We start from the raw sequence: 18,522 nt of genomic DNA, 5'->3' as shown, positions 1-18,522 counted from the left end.
ACTGTAAAACAAATAAATCGTGTACATATAGATGCTTTTACTAAAATAATATAACTGAACTTTGTGATTAATTATCAGTACTTAAACATACGGATAGAAAAAAAAAATGAATTACAAATACAAACTATAAAATATTTAACAATATGTGATCAGAATTACAAATACAACATCGATACTAAACGTAAATAGTAAACATCAACCTAAGACGTGGTAAAGATGTCCTTAGTTAGTTTAGACACATCGTATGGACCAACCAATTTGTGATGGTCCGGTCCACAAAATTTACGGCGCTTCATTTTAAATATTTCCGCCTCAAGAAGGTTTCTATGACAGTTACATTTATAGGTAATATTAATTAAACATTGTCGCTGGACATGCATTTTATATAGTGACGTATATATTGACCATTTAGTCTAGTATCAGTCTTACAGTTATTCATGAAACTTAACATTTTTGTAGACGAAACGCGCGTCTGGCGTATATATAAAATTTCAATCCTGGTATCTATGATGAGTTTATTTACTTGTTGTTGTGTCTGCTGGTGGAGATTTATTTCCCCGAGGGTATCACCAGCCCAGTAGTCAGCACCTCGAATTGACTTGATTTATTATTGATATGTTCATTATAACAAATTAGCTGTTATAAAAACTTTGTTTTTTTTTTATTCCAGCGTCACTGATGAGTCTTTTGTAGATGAAACGCGCATCTGGCGTTCATATGAAATATAAATATTGGTATCTATGATGAGTTTATTAAATGTTTGCACTAATTTCGTTCTATTGTCACAAAAAAAGTATTCTTAAACCGTGTATTGCATATTAGATAGAATGAGCTTAGTATTAATTGGGGTTTTGTTTAAAATTATACTTGTCACAATTTTCTTGAAATTGCCATTTCGCATAAAATATGTTTGACATTAATGTGACATTATTTTGACATTGAGAAGCTACGCTGTGTATTGTTATTAATATAACCGATGTAGTATCAGAATCTTACCTTTTGTCAAATAAAAATGTAAAAGCGCTAAGCAAACTATAATATTCAACCAAATATACATTCACGTAGGCGGGATACTTCATGAGTACATTTTTGTAACTTTCAGCAATCACGTTGTTTACATCCTCTGACAGAGCCACTGTTGGAATGGACTTTAACTTCACATGTATAACAAATGATTTCTTTGTTACAATAACTAGAAATGATATAGATGAATGTGCACTTGTTCATACCAATTCAGATGGAAGTTGTATATTTTTGAGAGACTGTAATTTAAATTTTACAATTAGTTGTAACTTTACCACCTATACTTTAACCATACCTGGCTCATTTGATATCAACACCTTACATGGTAGTAATTGGTCATGTTCAGGTGATTTTGGAGCAGACATCTCTAATAGAGTGATGCTATATGTAAACGGTAAGTGATATACACGTAGATGACACATTTACATATAAATAAAAAAAAATTAATAAACACAAAATTGAATTTATGAAGTGGTTAAATCATTCATTTTGTTATCATCTGAACAATGTTTACGGCATTTAAAGATCATGTATAGTTTCAAAACAAAAAAATAGTTTTTAGATATAGGTTTGGTTTTCTACACCGACATGTTTTAAATTATCAGTCCCGAGATTTTTCAGTTTTTTGATTTGAAAGCTGAACGAAGGAGAAAAATGCGCAGAACGATCTACGTTTTACTCAAGTGTAAAAATTCTTATAATATTATAATCTGTTCGGATATATTGTACTAACCGTTTCCTCATTCCTTACATAGTTTAAAGTTCAATACCTGAAAGCTCTGTAATGTCTACTTCACATTTAGTTTTTCTTTTCTCGCCATGAATTTTCACTTTCAATATTGTTTAGAAAAAACAATTTCGTCCAATCAAATTTTAATATTTTGATCAAATTATTGGATTTATTTTGTGGTAGGAATGCAACTTGAAAAGTGTATTTTTATAATTTGCTTTGCATGACAATTTTAGTTCCTATTACAAGACTTTCAATAAAGTCGCTTTCGAGTGGTGATGATAACCCGATAAAAATTGTGAGGGGCAGCAGACAAACATTCACATGTTCTTCCGATGGTGGCCGACCGCCATCAAGTATACAATGGTATATATCTGACACCAATATAACAGGCGACTCTAAAGTTCAGACTTATATCTGTAATCCGGGATGTAATGGTAAAGTAATGTCATCAAGTGCTCTGGAATATACCGGAGATAATGTCGACAACGGAAAGAAAATATATTGCACTGCTGTTAATGTAGAAGGACATTATGTCAGATCGCACGACATAGAAATCGTTATTTTATGTAAGTATGCATAATTCCCAAAGTAATAATGCTTCTGTTCTGGTATGACTTTATTGTATGTAAAATTCATGTCCAACTATATCTTTGAATCTTTTGTCGCTGATAGATGTGCGCTTAGGCTCCGTGTTGAGGCCGAATAATTGCTTACTTTACAAATTGTGACTAGAAAGGATTAACTTCGCATCGGCACTTACACCACAAGTTCTTATTCATATTATATTCTAATAAAACTGTTGGAAGTAAAGATTTATAATATATATTTTTTTTAAATTATTTTTTTCTTCATTTTTGCAAAGATGGTTGAAAGTTGTTAGTAATTCTTAAAGTTGTTTTTGTGTTGGGTTTGATTATTAATTTTTTTTACATTTTTGACATAATTTTTTAACAAACCGTCTTTATGCAAAACTTCTTTTATACCTGCCGAAATCGTTAGACATTATCATTTTCTTATTTATTATAATTTATGTCGACCTGATAACAGATTGAAAAGGATTTTGTTTTACAAATCTAAACGCTTCGCTTAATACTTAAGTTTCTAAGTATTTGTAAAGAAAGTTTCAAGTTGTTTTTGCTAGCCATAAATCCTGATTCAAGCCGCCATTTTTTCTCTGAAAATGTTCTTTTCTAAGTCAGGAGTATTGCAGTTGTTATCCAATGGTAGTTTCTATGTATGTCGCATTGGCGTTGTTTTTGTTGAACTTTGGTGTCGGAATTGATTTACCTCAATCGATTTTTGCCCTAATTTATTTTTTAATGTACTTTCCTCAATGCTCTTATATTTGTTTTTTACTTGAAGGAATTTATCTTCTTCAATCCAGGGTCTCTATCAACATTTTAACATATATATTTGTATTTGATTGTGTGGACACTTTTATCGTTATTTATTGTAGACTTAAAATTATTTAAGAATACAGAAGTTACAATGAACAATTCAACTCTTTTATATCGTAGACGAGCCTATGATCTCAAGCATTACTGATCAAATCATTCAAGAAGGAAATACATTAACAGTTATCTCTAACATCGATGCTAGTCCAGTCTCCATGCTCGTATGGTGGAGTCGTTCAAATGAACTCAGTTTTAGACAAGATGGTACAGTTCTTACCATTAGAGATATCCATAGAGAATTCAGTGGTTACTACACCTGTCATGCGATGAATACTTTAATACCATCAGGACAAGCATTAGAGAATAGAACTTCTGTAAAAAGATTTTATGTTAGTGTACAGTGTAAGTGGTATTGTAAAATGAAAGACAAGGCGGATTTTAAAACAATTTTTCTTTGAATGCAAAATAATAATTGCTATGTAAATGCATACCTGTCAAAGCTGTTAAATACTTGCGTTGCTTTAGATATAATTTCAAGAAGAAACTTGTTATAATAAACATTTTATCGTACTTTATTATAAGGATTCAGTGAAAGCCCAGTGTTCTTTTTTAGTTGATATGCTTTCTATATAGCAAGCTATTCTGTAACTTTAAAAACATCAACGGTACTAATTGTGTTGCACTAAATGTTCATTTGTGTAATAAGTGTATCATCAGATCTAGAGATGGTAAATGTCTTATTGTTTGAAAGTAACCAATTCAAATACAAAAAAAAAAGAGGTGATAAAACTATTAAGGAACAAAAGTTAAACCAAACCTGTACAAGGAAACATCTGAGATGTGCAAACCAAGGCAGAAGAAACAAATAGAACAAATTATGTATTGTTAAGCCGGTACCAAAGTACTTGCTACTAGGCTTGTGATATTCCCTGACGCTAACAGTCCCCTAGTAGAGGTTTCAATGCAGTGGTATTGGTATCACTATCAGTACCTATGTTATTGCACAAGCTGTAGATGCGAATCGTTTACCAATGATATAAGATAAATACGAAAACTGTAAATATTATCAAATTTATTCTGTTATATTATATATTTCAACGTGTACGAATACCTCTTGACTAAATAGTGATTTCATTTATTATGAAGAAGATATATGTTTGTCGAAGGTTTTAAAACTTCCTCAAATATTTACTTAAATTTTAACGTGAACAAATTACAAACAAAACGTATGTAGATTTAACATATTCTAAAATAATGCATACCGTTTGCACATCTTTGAAAGTTGGAGGGGAAACACTTTTTAATGATAGAGTGAAATTCGTATAAAAATCCACTACGATCCTTGTATTTTAACTACAACATGTAGATGTGTTTTTGTGTAAATAATTACTTAATATTTACACATGACATACTTGTTATGTATTACGCTTATATGGTTTATTTCATTTTGTAATATTCTCTTCTTTTGATAAAAAGACAAGTACTGTTGTACTGTTATACCACTGTCCCATGTTAGAGGGAGGGTTGGGGTCCTACTTACATCTTTAAACCCGCCACATTTATATTATCGTTTGTTTATGTGTAACATATTTGTTTTTCGTTCCTTTTTTTTTATATAAATAAGGCCGTTAGTTTTCTCGTTTGAATTGTTTAACATTGTCATATCGGGGACTTTTATAGCTGACTTTTCAGTATGGGCTTTGCTCGTTGTTGAAGGCCGTACGGTGACCTATATATGTTAATGTCTGTGTCATTTTGATCTCTTGTGGACAGCTGTCTCCTTGGCAATCATACCACATCTTCTTTTTTATAAGTAGACATGTTAAAAAGGAAAATTGGTCGTATGAAGGTTATTTGTCCAATAAATTACCATTTCAGACATAATTAAGGCGTCATTTATTATACAATTTGAATCATTTGTTTTTCAATATCTAATTTCCAAGTTGTCAATACGTCGTACCGTATTTCGTTCAAGAGGACAGCATATTTAGGGCTTATAATGTAAATCACTTTGATGATATTTTAGCTTTGAATAGTCAAGAATTGTCTTATGTTATTGTAAAAATATACACAAATAAACTTACTTTAAATGAATCTAAAACAGATACACGCTATTGTTTTAATCTAGATTTAGATATATCAGCTTCTCACAGAAAATTATATACGACTAAATACCACCAAACAACTGTTTTTTCCCTGAACTAATCCAATTTTTGAACTATGTATATTTAGAAAATCGTCCTAAATTCTTATCCAAAAATACGGTATTAGATACGACAAACATAAATTCATTGATTTCCTAATTCAATGTACGCACCAGTCAAATCTTTCTATGACAAATATGTGTTTTAATCGATATTTGCTCGAGCTAGTCTTTAAAAAGTAAAACATAATTAGCTTTTTCTTTTTTTCTGTGGAAAGACCTATTGCATATAATGTGATTTTCATCATCTTTTTCCACTTTGTTATGGAAACACCTATAATTATAGTATTTTTTCTGATTATTATTCTTTTTTCCTTCCGACAAGTTTTGTTTTTGCGATATTTTTTTTGTTTTACAATATGTCTCTCAGATATGTTTTACAATGTATCGTATGGTTTATGCTCTTACAAATTTCACCCATTCTCAACCAAACAATTGGTTTTGTGAGAGTTATGGTTTCTTTCTGTGCACGTCAAAATCCAGGAACCTTAATATCATTTGTTGTCGTTGGGTCATGTATGTCATTTGTTTTTCGTAAACTAGTTTCAAAATAAAATAAACAATGTTGTTTTTCTTTACATTTTGGAGTAGTTTCACATTTTTCATATAAGGTTCCATATACCAACTCCATTTGATTCGTGGTAAATAGTTGTCTGATGTGGATCATATCCATATTATTTTTCTGATTTCAAGATGATTTGCTTTTTGTACATGATCATTTTGAAAGCAACTAATATAGTGTTTTTATATGTCGAAATTTCATTTATATCAATTCTTCTTATAAAAAATTTGCAATAGACTTTCTATTGTCAAAAATATTCTACTTATGTTTGGATTAATTGTCAATACACATTCTTGTCGTATATAAATATGTTATCATAATTAATTCATGTTTTTATTGTTCAATGTATGATGACAAACAGGTGTATTCTCAGAATTGACGCGCAAAACAAAAGCATGTTTAAAAAATACGATATAAAAAGTTGAGGGGACTGAAATGACGTCTTGATAAATTTCCTTTTTTATAATTTTTAGATCCCCCTTCAGTCACTATTGTACCTAACTATAATCCATATATCTTATACGAACGACAACAGAACATCGTATTTTCATGTGTGATAGATGCAAATCCTAGTAGTAATATAACGTACAACTGGAATTATCCGAATGGTAGTATAAACGGTAAATTCCTTACCATACCAACTGTTAAAAGAGGTAAAAGTGGACTGTATTCCTGTTATGCTACAAATTCAATTGGCACATCAGAAATTACGACTAAACAGTTAGAAATACAATGTAAGTAAAAAGTAAAAACACAAAAGTAGTGAGCTCCGAGGAAAATTCAAAAAGGAAAGTCCCTTAGCAATGGCAGAATAAAAAACTCAAACATATCAAACGAATGGACAACGACAGTCAGATTTCTAACTTGGTACAGGAATTTTCCATGCTGAAAATAGTGAATTGAACCGGGTTTTGAAGCTACCAATATTTCTCCCTTTTTAAATTCCATTATATAGACAACGATGCGTGAACAAAACAAAAAGACATAAATAGTTAAAATGTCATTATACAGCAGTCGAAATTGTGCTATATCCTTATCACTTAACAAAAGACATACAAACATGTAACAAAAAAGCACAAAATGGCGTACAGACAGAGCATATACTGTACCAAGTCAGGAATATGACAGTTCTTGTCCATTCGTTTTTGATGCGTTTTGTTTTTTGATTTTGCCATGTGATTATGGACTTTCCAAATTGATTTTCCTCTGAGTTCAGTATTTTTGTGATTTACTTTTTAGAAAAATCAAAGACAATAATACACAAATTTACCATGAAAAAAGCAAATCATTTTCAATGTATTCAAGTTAAAAAAAAATCCTTCTCACTTCCTGATATTGCTTATTATAAACTTACAAATGTAGTAGTGGATACAGATAAATTGTATTTTCAATACAATATTTGACTAGCGTCCTGTATCAGCCACCAGTGATGATATTGATATCAGCACGGCTGCAAATATAAAAAAGAAGACGTGATATGATTGCCAATGAGACAACTATCCACAAGACATCAAAATGACACAGACATTTACAACTATAGATCACCGTACGGCCTTCAACAATTAACAAAGCCCATACCGCATAGTCAGCTATAAATGTCCCCGATATGACAATGTAAAACAATTCAAACGAGAAAACTAACGGCCTTATTTATATAAAAAGGGAACGAAAAACAAATATGTTGCACATAAACTAACGATGATATTAATGTGGCGGGTTTAAACATGTAAGCAGGACCCCAACCCCCCACCTAACCTGGGACAGTGGGTATAACAGTACAACATAAGAACAAACTATAAAATTAGTTGAAAAGGCTTAACTCATCAGATGGATAAAAATACAAAAGGCTTTATCACATCTGTAATCTGTATTTCGTCATGTCATCGATGTCAGTCACTGTTGCAAAATCTTAGTCAAACCTCTTTTAATGTATGACGTTATGTCAACCATCTCATCAGTATGAATTCATGAAAAACATATTATCTGTAAGACGTCATGTCACATAAAATATGTACGTGAGGTATGTATTTAATAAAATGTATATGTTATGGCATACAGCCTTTTTTTTCAATATCACACACCGTATCAACCCTCGACCAATATGACAATGAATAATCCATCGAGCAGAGCTCTGGAGATTAAATCGGTGTATAAAATAAATTCAATCTAAAACATGTTATTGTAATAAGCCATTCTAATCGACATATTGTGATTTTATAGTGTTATCTGCTAACAAAACTGTGAAGACGAATACTATTGGTATCTGGTTTGGATCTTCTTTGGCTGCACTTATTGCAATCGCATTTACAGGTCTTTTTGTATTTAAGTACAGGAAACGTCAGGTACCAAATGGAGAAGGTATATATAATGTGAAGCTCGGTTTTATTTACTTATATGATTGTTTTGGATATTTTGATAGATTGAAACTTATTCTATGCTCCGGGTGCGGGAATTTCTCGCTACATTGAAGACCTGTTGGTGACCTTCTGCTGTTTTTTTTTATTTGGTCGGGTTGTTGTCTCGTTGACACATTCCCCATTTCCATTCTCAATTTTATCATTCGTTTATTCTATACATATTTTACCATAAGTGCGTATACTAGTAGTAAAGTAGAAAAAATCTTAAAAAACAAACGTTAATACTCAAAACAAATCTCCTGTCAGGAAACATGAACAGAAGGACTAGTTTTGGAACTTATGTAAACGGTATAATCCTACAAAAAAAATTTCTTCGCTTTTTTTGAGACCCATTGGTTGCCTTATGCTTATTTATTCTTTATAGTCGGGTTGTTGTCTCTTTGACCCATTCCCCATTTTAATTCTTATTCTATTTTGATTTAATGTTATTGCTATCCAAGACATTCTGCAAAATCCATACAAGAGCCGCAGTTTGCGGTCATGCAGTTGACGCTTCTCAAAATAACAATTGGAATTGACAAATCGATTGTAGTTCACAACACATCGCCATCACATAACAAAAGGTTAATTGTTTAATAGTAAATTGTCAGTGGCCACAATTGTGAATTTTCCATGAATCAAACATACAATGCAAAGACGTTTGACACACTATTGTGCCTTACCAAACATAAAATTGTTGGCTGCATACGAAATATTAACTAAGATTTACAGCAAATAGTTAATGATTCAAATGAGTCATATACTATAGTACTCTTAGATGCATAGTGTAGAAATAAGTCCAGACCTCTTTGTAATATTTTAATTTTTCAATACAAAATGTGTGAATACATATGTAGTTTTTAAACAAATACTTATACTAGACACACATGCTGGTAAGCATTTCTTTCTATATTTAGGCATACAGTTGACTATTTTAAAACAGTTTCGTTATTTTCATGAAGGTTTATGTTTTCGAGCACCACCGATTAGTCCTGTGTCAGGGAAAAGCGTGTCAGTTGTAATAAATAAAAAAATTGGTATCGTGCAGAAAAGTTAATAGCGGATATAAAAGATTATCCAAGAGTTGATCGATTAAAACTACTTATTTGAAATCGGCTACTCTATTGAATATGAATTGTGTTTATGGTTAATGAAATACATTTACCAGTTGATTTTTATAAAAACGTCAAGTTATGACTGCTCTTTTTGTTCTATAGAAAACACCAACACTCGAGTATACGAGTCAACACAAAATGTACAGAGGTAAGATTAGTTTTAAAAGTATGGTTAATCGAGGCTTACAATGTGATCTTGTACACCTATACAATCTATATCATATTGATGCCGGTATACGTTTACATATTTTATTTTGTTTTTAAAGGTTTTAATTGTCCAAGTGTATTGAATGACATTATGTGTGTTACATGTAATTAACAAAATTACCAAACTGAAAAGGGAATTTTTAACAGCGGCAAGTCAATGAAACCTGACAAAATTAAACGATCGACTTTATGTTTATCAAACAAAATGAATGGGAAAAACTGCTACACTCCGGACATTGATCTGCGTTTTCTGAAGAACATTGTAATTTTTGGAAAATGTAAACATATTGCAGAATACTAATGTTCCCAAACTCTGTTAACGCATGCAGTCTGTGTTGGATGCAATACAATTAATTTAATTTGATTAGTTGAATACACGACATACAGTGAGATAGACACAAAACTATTAATCACACAGATTTGTAAAGAACAGATGATAAGATATCCAGCCAAAATTACATGCTTCTGTCTTCATGCATGTATACAAATATTTATATACATACAGTTTTTTTTATTTAGCACCACTGACGACTCTTATAAAAAAAAACACGTTTCTAACGTTTCAAAGTACAAGTCATTCATGAGTTTTGATAAAGTATAACATATGACACACATAATAAGCAATATTTAAATTTAATTAAAAAAATCCAGCCGACTAATGGTTTCTGTTCATTATATTTTTCTCCAATGTTTAGAGACACGTCAGAGGCAGAACAACATCTATATAATGACATACAAGTTATTGAATCGGGTTAGTAGCTGATAATTTTAAAAACGTAACAAACATAATTTTCTTTGGTAACATTTTGTATGCAGTATTTTACACTGGCAAGTGATTTGAAGTAAAACATAGTCCCTTAAACAGTCAGGAATCACAGTTGATCAGGTGTTTAAAAAAGTTATTTATTTTGATCCCAAGAGACGGTAATTTCTTCTACGAAATGAATTCAACAATAACAACTATATATTTATCTGGTAGATAGTTGTAACTTTTCATTATGTCTACTATTTTTAGCAATGTGAAGGTCTTCATATATTCAATTCTGAAGATATTTAAAAACCCAAAACAATTTTTTTTTTAATAAGAATTAAACATTAAAGAATACAAGATAACCTATTCAGAATTCTAATATATATAAATACTTTGAGTTTTGACAACGTTCTTTAAAAATAACTAATTGGATATAACTTTCATAAAAACAAAACGTTTACCAATTAGTATGTTGTCCAATAAGAAAAATATGCTTTATTTAGGGTTTTATAAAATGTTTCAATAAAATAAATCTGAATCTATTATTTATAAAATATTTGAAACAAAGTAGATAAAACAGAATTGATTATTACTATTATCAGTAGCATGAAAAAGTAGAGACTATTTCACAAATGTATTTATCGAAATTTTGAAAAATTAACAAATACAGAATGAAATTAACTCATGCATACTTATGAGTACTGTCTTCTTTTGGTAGTATATTTTCCCTTTACAAGTTTTATGAGCTCTTAAAATTATGAACATACAAACGAACAACAAGTATTAACAAAAAAAACTATAACTTATTCGGTGTTTTCGTTTGTTTTTCAGAAGTCAAAAGTCTGAAAAAGGAGATTGACGGAAGGTAGTTAGTCATAATTTTTGTAGTTCTTCATACATGTGGTGTTTAAGAATTAAAAAAAACCACTACTTTATAGATTTCATGCGTCAAAAGCATTTGTCTGGACGTACTTTCATCCTGAATTTAACCAGTCGAATAGTTGATAGCCGAGTATGTGTAAGAACTGACAAAAGTGAAGAAATATGTCACATAAAAGCATAGACATAGCTAAATACAACTTAGGTCAACTATATAAAAGTTCATCTTTAAAACAATCGTTATTGTTTAAACAAATTGTCTTTTCCAATTACTTTGATAAAGTCCCCGAGCACATTAAACGTTATAACATTCAAATATTATAAGATTGCGACCAAACATTTATCACATTTATCTAATGAGCATTTTAACTGTTGCAGCTTTAATACTTACGAAGATATTTGGGATGTAAGCAACAAAAAACCTGATCATGTTTACCAAAATATGAAAATATCAAATAAAGGTAACGGGTTAATATTATAAATGTATGTAGAAGCTGTATTTGATATGTGTTTAATTATTTGAATAATTGAACCGTTTATTAATAACGTTTGATTTTTTCAGAGTTTATGGACTATCCATTTTAAATTTGCTTTGGAGTTCAGTAAATTTATTCTTATCATCAATGATGTGACACGATTTTCACAGATAAAATAACTACGGTTTTAGAATATATGTATAGACTTCAACATATGAGTTAAGGTAGTACAGTAACATATGGAAGTGCTGGATATGATGCCCCCAATTCGCAATAAATCTGTATGCTGTACAATCATCGGGGTGTTAAAGCGTTGACCAAAGTACATTTTGTATGAAGAGCGGAAGAGTATTGTAATGAAACATACATCTAATGTACTTATTCACCAATAAACCGTTCATTCTGATAATATAAATTGTTGAATTTCATAAGTTTGACATACATAAACTCATCATAGATTAAATTTGTTTCGAATTGACAAACACGTAGCTCAGTATACTTACAAGCGGGATATTTGTATTTGCTGCCATCATAGGATAAGTAGTAAATATATTCAGAAAAAAAATCTTTATTGTTTTTATTTCAGAAGAGAACAATCATCAGAAAGAAACGGCTATTTATGTAAACTTGGAGTTAAAACCTTCAACATTTACCTAGATGTGATAAAGTACATGGAGATCATTCTAAAATTGCTCTGAATGGAGTCTTATACACGACAACTTTCAATATCTGAACTTGAAGATGTGTTGTATATAAAGTATCGCTATGTTAACGAATGAGTTATTATGTTAAGTAAATAGATCAATTGTGTTAAGATGAAACACGACCTTTAGTTTGTTCCCAAGTATTCAAGCAATATTGATACTGTGAGGTATGAATGCCCAGTAAAAAGGCATTAGCAAAAGAACAAAAAAGAGACGTGGTATAATTGACATAGAGAAATCAATGAACCAGAGTAAAATTATAATCAGAAGGTCGACAACCATGACAAAAGTTCATACCACTTAGTCAGATATAAAAGTCTCGATATGCAAAATGTGAAACAATTCATACTAGAAAAAATCCCATCTTTACCCGAATGTCACATTTAGTAATCATCTATATAAAGGCAACAGTAGTATACCGCTGTTGAAAACTCGTAAATCCATGGTAAAAAGAAAATCGGGGTAACAAACTAATACTAAGGGAAACGCATTAAATATAAAAATAGAGAACATCGACACAACATTAAAATGTAACACACACAGAAACGAACAAAGCATTAGATAAAATCGAGAGCAGTAACCTCATCCAAATAAAAGGCAATAAGATTATTAACCAAATCCAAATAAAAGGCAATAAGATTATTAAAATCTGTATTGTTAGTCAAACAATGTACGTTGGAATTTGAAAAAAATAACGAGCAAACTATCGAAAATGGTATGCTTTGGTTTTGTGGTTTATCGATTGACGTTGTTCTGTTAGGTGTCTAGAAATTTTGATCATGTTTGTCATAATTTAGATCCAAATTGATATATGAGATTGATAGTATCTTTAAAAATGCTAATTATTAAACTTTTCCAAATTTACCAACTGACTAAAAAAACAAAAACCTTAAACATCTTATTTTGAGGTAGTAAACGTAAAAGCTTACATGCAATAAAGTCAACAGTAGTAAACCAATTTTCGAAATTCATAAATCGATTGACAAAAAATACATCCGGGTTACAAACTAAAACTGAGAGAAACACATTAAATATAAGAGGAAAAATATGACACAACAGAAACACAGCATTAAAATTAACACACAAATCATCATACAACAATTTTAATTTTCATGACTGGGAAATCGAACTATTTTACAAGGGTCTATTACAATAAATTAGAATAAATGAGTACTCATGTAGTCCCAGATACAAAAGCATCATTTAGCAAGGATGAGATTTTGACGAATCATAAGTCCGTCGTGGCTTAAATGAGCATTACATTGATCAGTATTTACCTTGTTTGTATTGGATACCTAAGATTCTCAAAAATTCATACAAAGAAGCGTACATTGCCAGCTATGTTGCATGTTCGACGAAAGAATTACCCATGGAATTGCCAAAGATTCTTTCCGCAGTGAAAGAGGCACTTCCGAAATACTGTGAAACTGTTTCAGAGTCAATGTTGGTCTGACCATTCGCTCCCAGTACTTACAATCTTTCAATTGTTTATTGGACGATTTAACATACTAGTATATAATAAAAACTCTCAAAATAAGAAAGCAATGAATAACATTTGTTTTTTTATATGCATTTTTAAGTTTCTTTGATACATATATAACGTGGCTCTGTACTTATACATCCCATCATTGTGTTGTTGTACTATGGTAAACTTGTGTATTCTTGTCTTTAATTTTTCTAATATGCCTGGTATATATGCCATTTTGTGCTTCTGTGTTAAATGTTTGTTTATTTTCTAGTGGTTACTTTTATAACACAATGTTGACTGCTGTACCCCTATTTTTTGTAATTTTTACCTTTTATGTTTTTTCGTTTTGTTCACGCATCATTGTCGATATAATGGAATTGGATGCGACTGTCATACAAGTGAAAGGTTTATCTAGCTATAAAACCAGGTTCAATCCACCATTTTATATATTAGAAAATGCCTGTTCCAAGTCAGGAATATGACGGTTGTTATCCATTCCTTTAATGTGTTTGAGCTTTTGATTTTGCCATTTTATTTGGAACTTTCCGTTTTACAATTAAGTTTTTCGCATATCTTGGCTTACATCTAGATGTTCACCTTTAGTGTTGGTTGAAAACAAAATTTTTACGAGATCATTTCAGCTTCCCATTTGTGACCCTTCCATTTTTTGGTTCCAAATGGTGAAGTTGAAATCATCATTTACGCACGCCTTCACGAAAGTGTTGTCCATTATAGAAAATCCACTTTACAGATGATATCGGATATGTCCTTCATGTCGTTACTACAATCCCGTACCCTTTTCACGAATGTAATCTACCGAATTAGAATATTTACACACTTTGTTGGGGTTCGTGTTGTTGTAAGAAAGTGCTTGTACCAATCCAGGAATTTGACAATTGTTATACATTCGTTTGATGTGTTTGAGAATTTGATTTTAGACAAAGCAAATTAGCAAATTGAAGTATAAGAATACAAAAAATTACCATAACACAATGACGGGACATATAAGTTCAGTGCGAAGTCATATGTAACAAAGAAACACAAAAGGCATATAGACAAAGCAAATTAGAAAAATTGAAAGACAAGAATTTATTATACCCAAAAACCTACTACTAGTTAACAATCAAAGTAACATTCATAATGACAAATACAAGAATACTATAACACGCTGTTAAGATGACAAATAATGCCATACTGTACCAGAATCTCTACTTTAAGACCATAGTGTATAATTGGTGAATTTGATTCGGAATATTTATCAATAAGGTCTTGGTATCTTCTGATGATTTTTTTAAACGGGACAAGACTTTCTTTGGCATAGCCCTATTTCATCAACGTTCTGTTCAGACACCTGTGCGGTCTTACAAAGTCTAAATAGGAGCTACAAGTTGGTGAATACCGAAGAAGTTGGGAAATATAAATCCAATATGCATATTGCTACTATGTTAGGAGAAATGATAGTTTGCATTGATTGTGGTACTACGATGATTGTGTTTGACAGATTCATGGAATAAGTCTACAAATGATGCAGAGGAAGCAGTATCTTTAATTGTAATCCAGTCCTAAAAGATTGGATTGTTAAATAAACAAACATCATCAATATCTGAATATGAAATTAAACAATCTGACCTCTTTTTATCTGAAGGAATTCCTACTCGTATGAAAAAAAGACCGACACGGAGACCCGCACAGTTTGTCCCCATATAAATGCTGATAATTTCTTGAAATTTTTTTTCGTTGTTTCAATTATATCTGCTATTATTAAAAGAAATCTTGCGTTTTTAAAATGTTTGTTTTAAACAGTTTTAATCAATGCGTTTCATACTTAAATCTATTAAAAACCGTTATATGGCCATGCACTCTGTCTAACAAGAAAAACATGTCTGCAAACCTGTTATAACTATTCAACTTTGCACCTTTATCCTTAAATGGTATGCAAAAGTGAACAAAATGATAACATAGATGGGTCAAGATACGTATTAGTTTCTCCATAGGCCGTAATGGCAACGTTTTCTGTTGCTCAGTCCATATCGTTAACTTGGATATGTACATGATTGCTCGTTTCGAAGCTGAGACATGTTCACATGTGTGAATAACTTTTTGGAGTACGAAGTGAGATTACTTGTTCCGTAAATTAGCAAATCAAGAGTAACCGTTGTGATGCGGCTCCTCATGGGAAAAATCCCATTTTTGACACATTAAGTTCTCAGAAAATTTAATACTTTGAACACATTTAATAGCTCTATAATTATTACACATTTATTCTGTATTCTCCTACTTTCTAAATTAACACACATGGTTGAGATCAGTCATTTTTTTTATCATAGAAATGTGTATAAGTGACTTTTGTGTTCCTCGTTTCAAGGCATATTGTCCCAGACGGTTTGAAGCAGATGATAATCAAAACATTAAGTGTGTCTGGACATTAATCTACAGTTTAAAGCCAAGACAAATTACCGCCCGCCTCAATTAATCAGTCTTGACAATTGACAATTGACAATGTTTCAGGAAGAGATAAAATTGTTCCTACGAATCGATATTCCATGAATAGAATTCAGCAATTTGAAAATTGTTTTCCGAAACATATATCTCATAAAGGTTTAAACATAAAGTTAGCCGTTGACTATTTGGATCTTTGGTATAATATGTTTAAAAAGCTTGATAATTCATTTTCAGTTTAATCAAACTTAAAACACGTTGGGAAATGTAAAATATCTAAAATTTGTCCAAATGTGAAAGTTTTCAATGCATGTATACGTACGATCGATAAACACAATTTTCATTGTTTGAACACACATATAAAAAAGAACATATAACATAACATTGGCAACATACACAACACAATCTAAAAAGAAGATGTGGTATGATTGCCAATGAGACAACTATCCACAAAAGAACAAAATGACACAAACAATAACAACTTTAGGTCACCGTACGGCCTTCAACAATAATCAAAGCCCATACCGCAAAGTCAGATATAACAGGCCCTGATAAGACAATGTAAAACAATTCAAACGAGAAAACTATCGGCCTTATTTATGTAAAAAAATGAACGAAAAACAAATAAGTAACACATAAACAAACGACAACCACTGAATTACAGGCTCCTGACTTGGGACAGGCACATTGTACTGACATGCTACCCACAACTATAGGGTTAGAAATTTTGTTCAGTTTTTAAGCTCTAGTGTAAAGCAATAGACCCCGTTATTGTTTTACCTTAAATTTACAAATGAAGATGTAGCATTACTTACATGTCTTATATGATCTACGTCGACTTTATGCAGTCTTGAATGTAAAGTGATATGGAGCTATTCAATACAGAGTCGACGTCACAAAGGGAATTTTAATTCTGACCTTTCACGGGTCCTAAGATAAGTGATGAAGGTCATTTGGACCTAAGATTATGTGTCAAAAACGAGATATAATATTGTGTCTAATCGGCCTAGCTTTGACGCAGGACATTATTAAACGTGTTGTTTTCAATTAGTTACTTCACTGGGTCGATACCTCTGCTTGTGGACTATCAATCCCCGATGGTATCATAAGCTCAGTAGTCAGTATTTCGGTACTGACATGATTTAAAAAACTTTACTAAAATTGTTCGTTTATAACTTTGGAAATTATGAAGAAACTAAGATTTCAACTACCGCAGGCAAAGTTGGCTTTAGATGAATTTGGTTAAAAGGTTCAGGTATTTTTGACATATAGCTCTTCAAAAGTTTCGGTACTTAAACATCTTTGGATTTCAAATGTTTGACTTTGAGAGTTGCTAATAAATATTAATTCAGAAAATGTGTTGGACGCAAGAAATTATTAAACGTGTTGTTTTAATTATTCAACTATTTTTTTTTAAATTTTCAACTCCATCCTTTTAGTCTCAATCAGTGGCCTTAACTTATTGAAAAGTTAAAAAGATTTTTAAAGATAAAACATTTAAATGTACAATCATTCGCGCACAAGGAAGTTATACATTCCCCCTTTTTCTGACCCATTAGTATGTTAGTACAGATAAACTTTAAACTAAATGCACTCTTTTTTAAACAAAAGAAGCATTAAACGTGTTCCTGATTTTTAAAGTCACTATTGTGAATACACACGGTGCATAATCATAACATATTTGTTTGTGTAGGTCAAGGGCTAGGAGTTTTAAAATTGAATTAAGAGGGGACCGATAAGGAAGTTAAAATATAGAAATATTTGTACATGATGACTGCCTATAGCTGTTCGTGGAGTTTTGCTTTATATTTATGTGTATTTGGAGCATATACCTCAGGTATTTAATTGCTTATCAAAATATTTATTGAAATATTCTAATTTTTTCAATGTATAACCAAACAAATATATGAAATCTGAAATTATTTAAAGTCATTATATATGTGCTTCTGTTGTGATTCTTATACGACAGTACCTTTTTTGCTCATGTGGCCCAAAGGCCCACTTGTGCTTTTCTCCAGACTTGACGTCTGTTGTCTTCGTTGTCAAGTATCTTTTACAAAAATCTCCTACTTTGGATTTTGAGACCAATATTAACCAAACGTGCCCCATTCATCACTAGGTTGTATGGTTTAAAAATGTGTCCAATGCACACACCTACCAAAAAAAAAAATG

General features: G+C 31.1%; 1 protein-coding gene across 1 annotated transcript; it reads left to right on the top strand.

Moving 5' to 3' along the window:
- The first annotated feature begins 1,143 nt into the window (after nucleotides 1-1,143).
- Nucleotides 1,144-12,396, top strand: LOC134727608 (cell adhesion molecule 3-like). Its single transcript, XM_063591989.1, has 5 exons — nucleotides 1,144-1,417; nucleotides 1,990-2,322; nucleotides 6,389-6,649; nucleotides 8,136-8,273; nucleotides 12,326-12,396. Exons 1-5 carry the CDS (start codon nucleotides 1,144-1,146, stop codon nucleotides 12,394-12,396), a joined length of 1,077 nt encoding a protein of 358 aa, XP_063448059.1.
- The last annotated feature ends 6,126 nt before the right edge of the window (nucleotides 12,397-18,522 follow it).

The sequence above is a fragment of the Mytilus trossulus genome, chromosome 8, assembly GCF_036588685.1.
Source record: "Mytilus trossulus isolate FHL-02 chromosome 8, PNRI_Mtr1.1.1.hap1, whole genome shotgun sequence".
Taxonomy (NCBI): domain Eukaryota; kingdom Metazoa; phylum Mollusca; class Bivalvia; order Mytilida; family Mytilidae; genus Mytilus; species Mytilus trossulus.
Note: the sequence above shows the minus strand (reverse complement) of the source record. Positions and strands in the feature narration are given on the sequence as shown.

What these genes read in the sequence shown, in the direction of transcription:
- LOC134727608 (XM_063591989.1), top strand. Translation starts at nt 1,144, where the DNA reads ATGGACTTTAACTTCACATGTATAACAAATGATTTCTTTGTTACAATA. An exon ending in AGTGATGCTATATGTAAACG is followed by an intron (nt 1,418 to 1,989) that starts GTAAGTGATATA and finishes TGACAATTTTAG; the next exon opens with TTCCTATTACAAGACTTTCA. An exon ending in CATAGAAATCGTTATTTTAT is followed by an intron (nt 2,323 to 6,388) that starts GTAAGTATGCAT and finishes TATAATTTTTAG; the next exon opens with ATCCCCCTTCAGTCACTATT.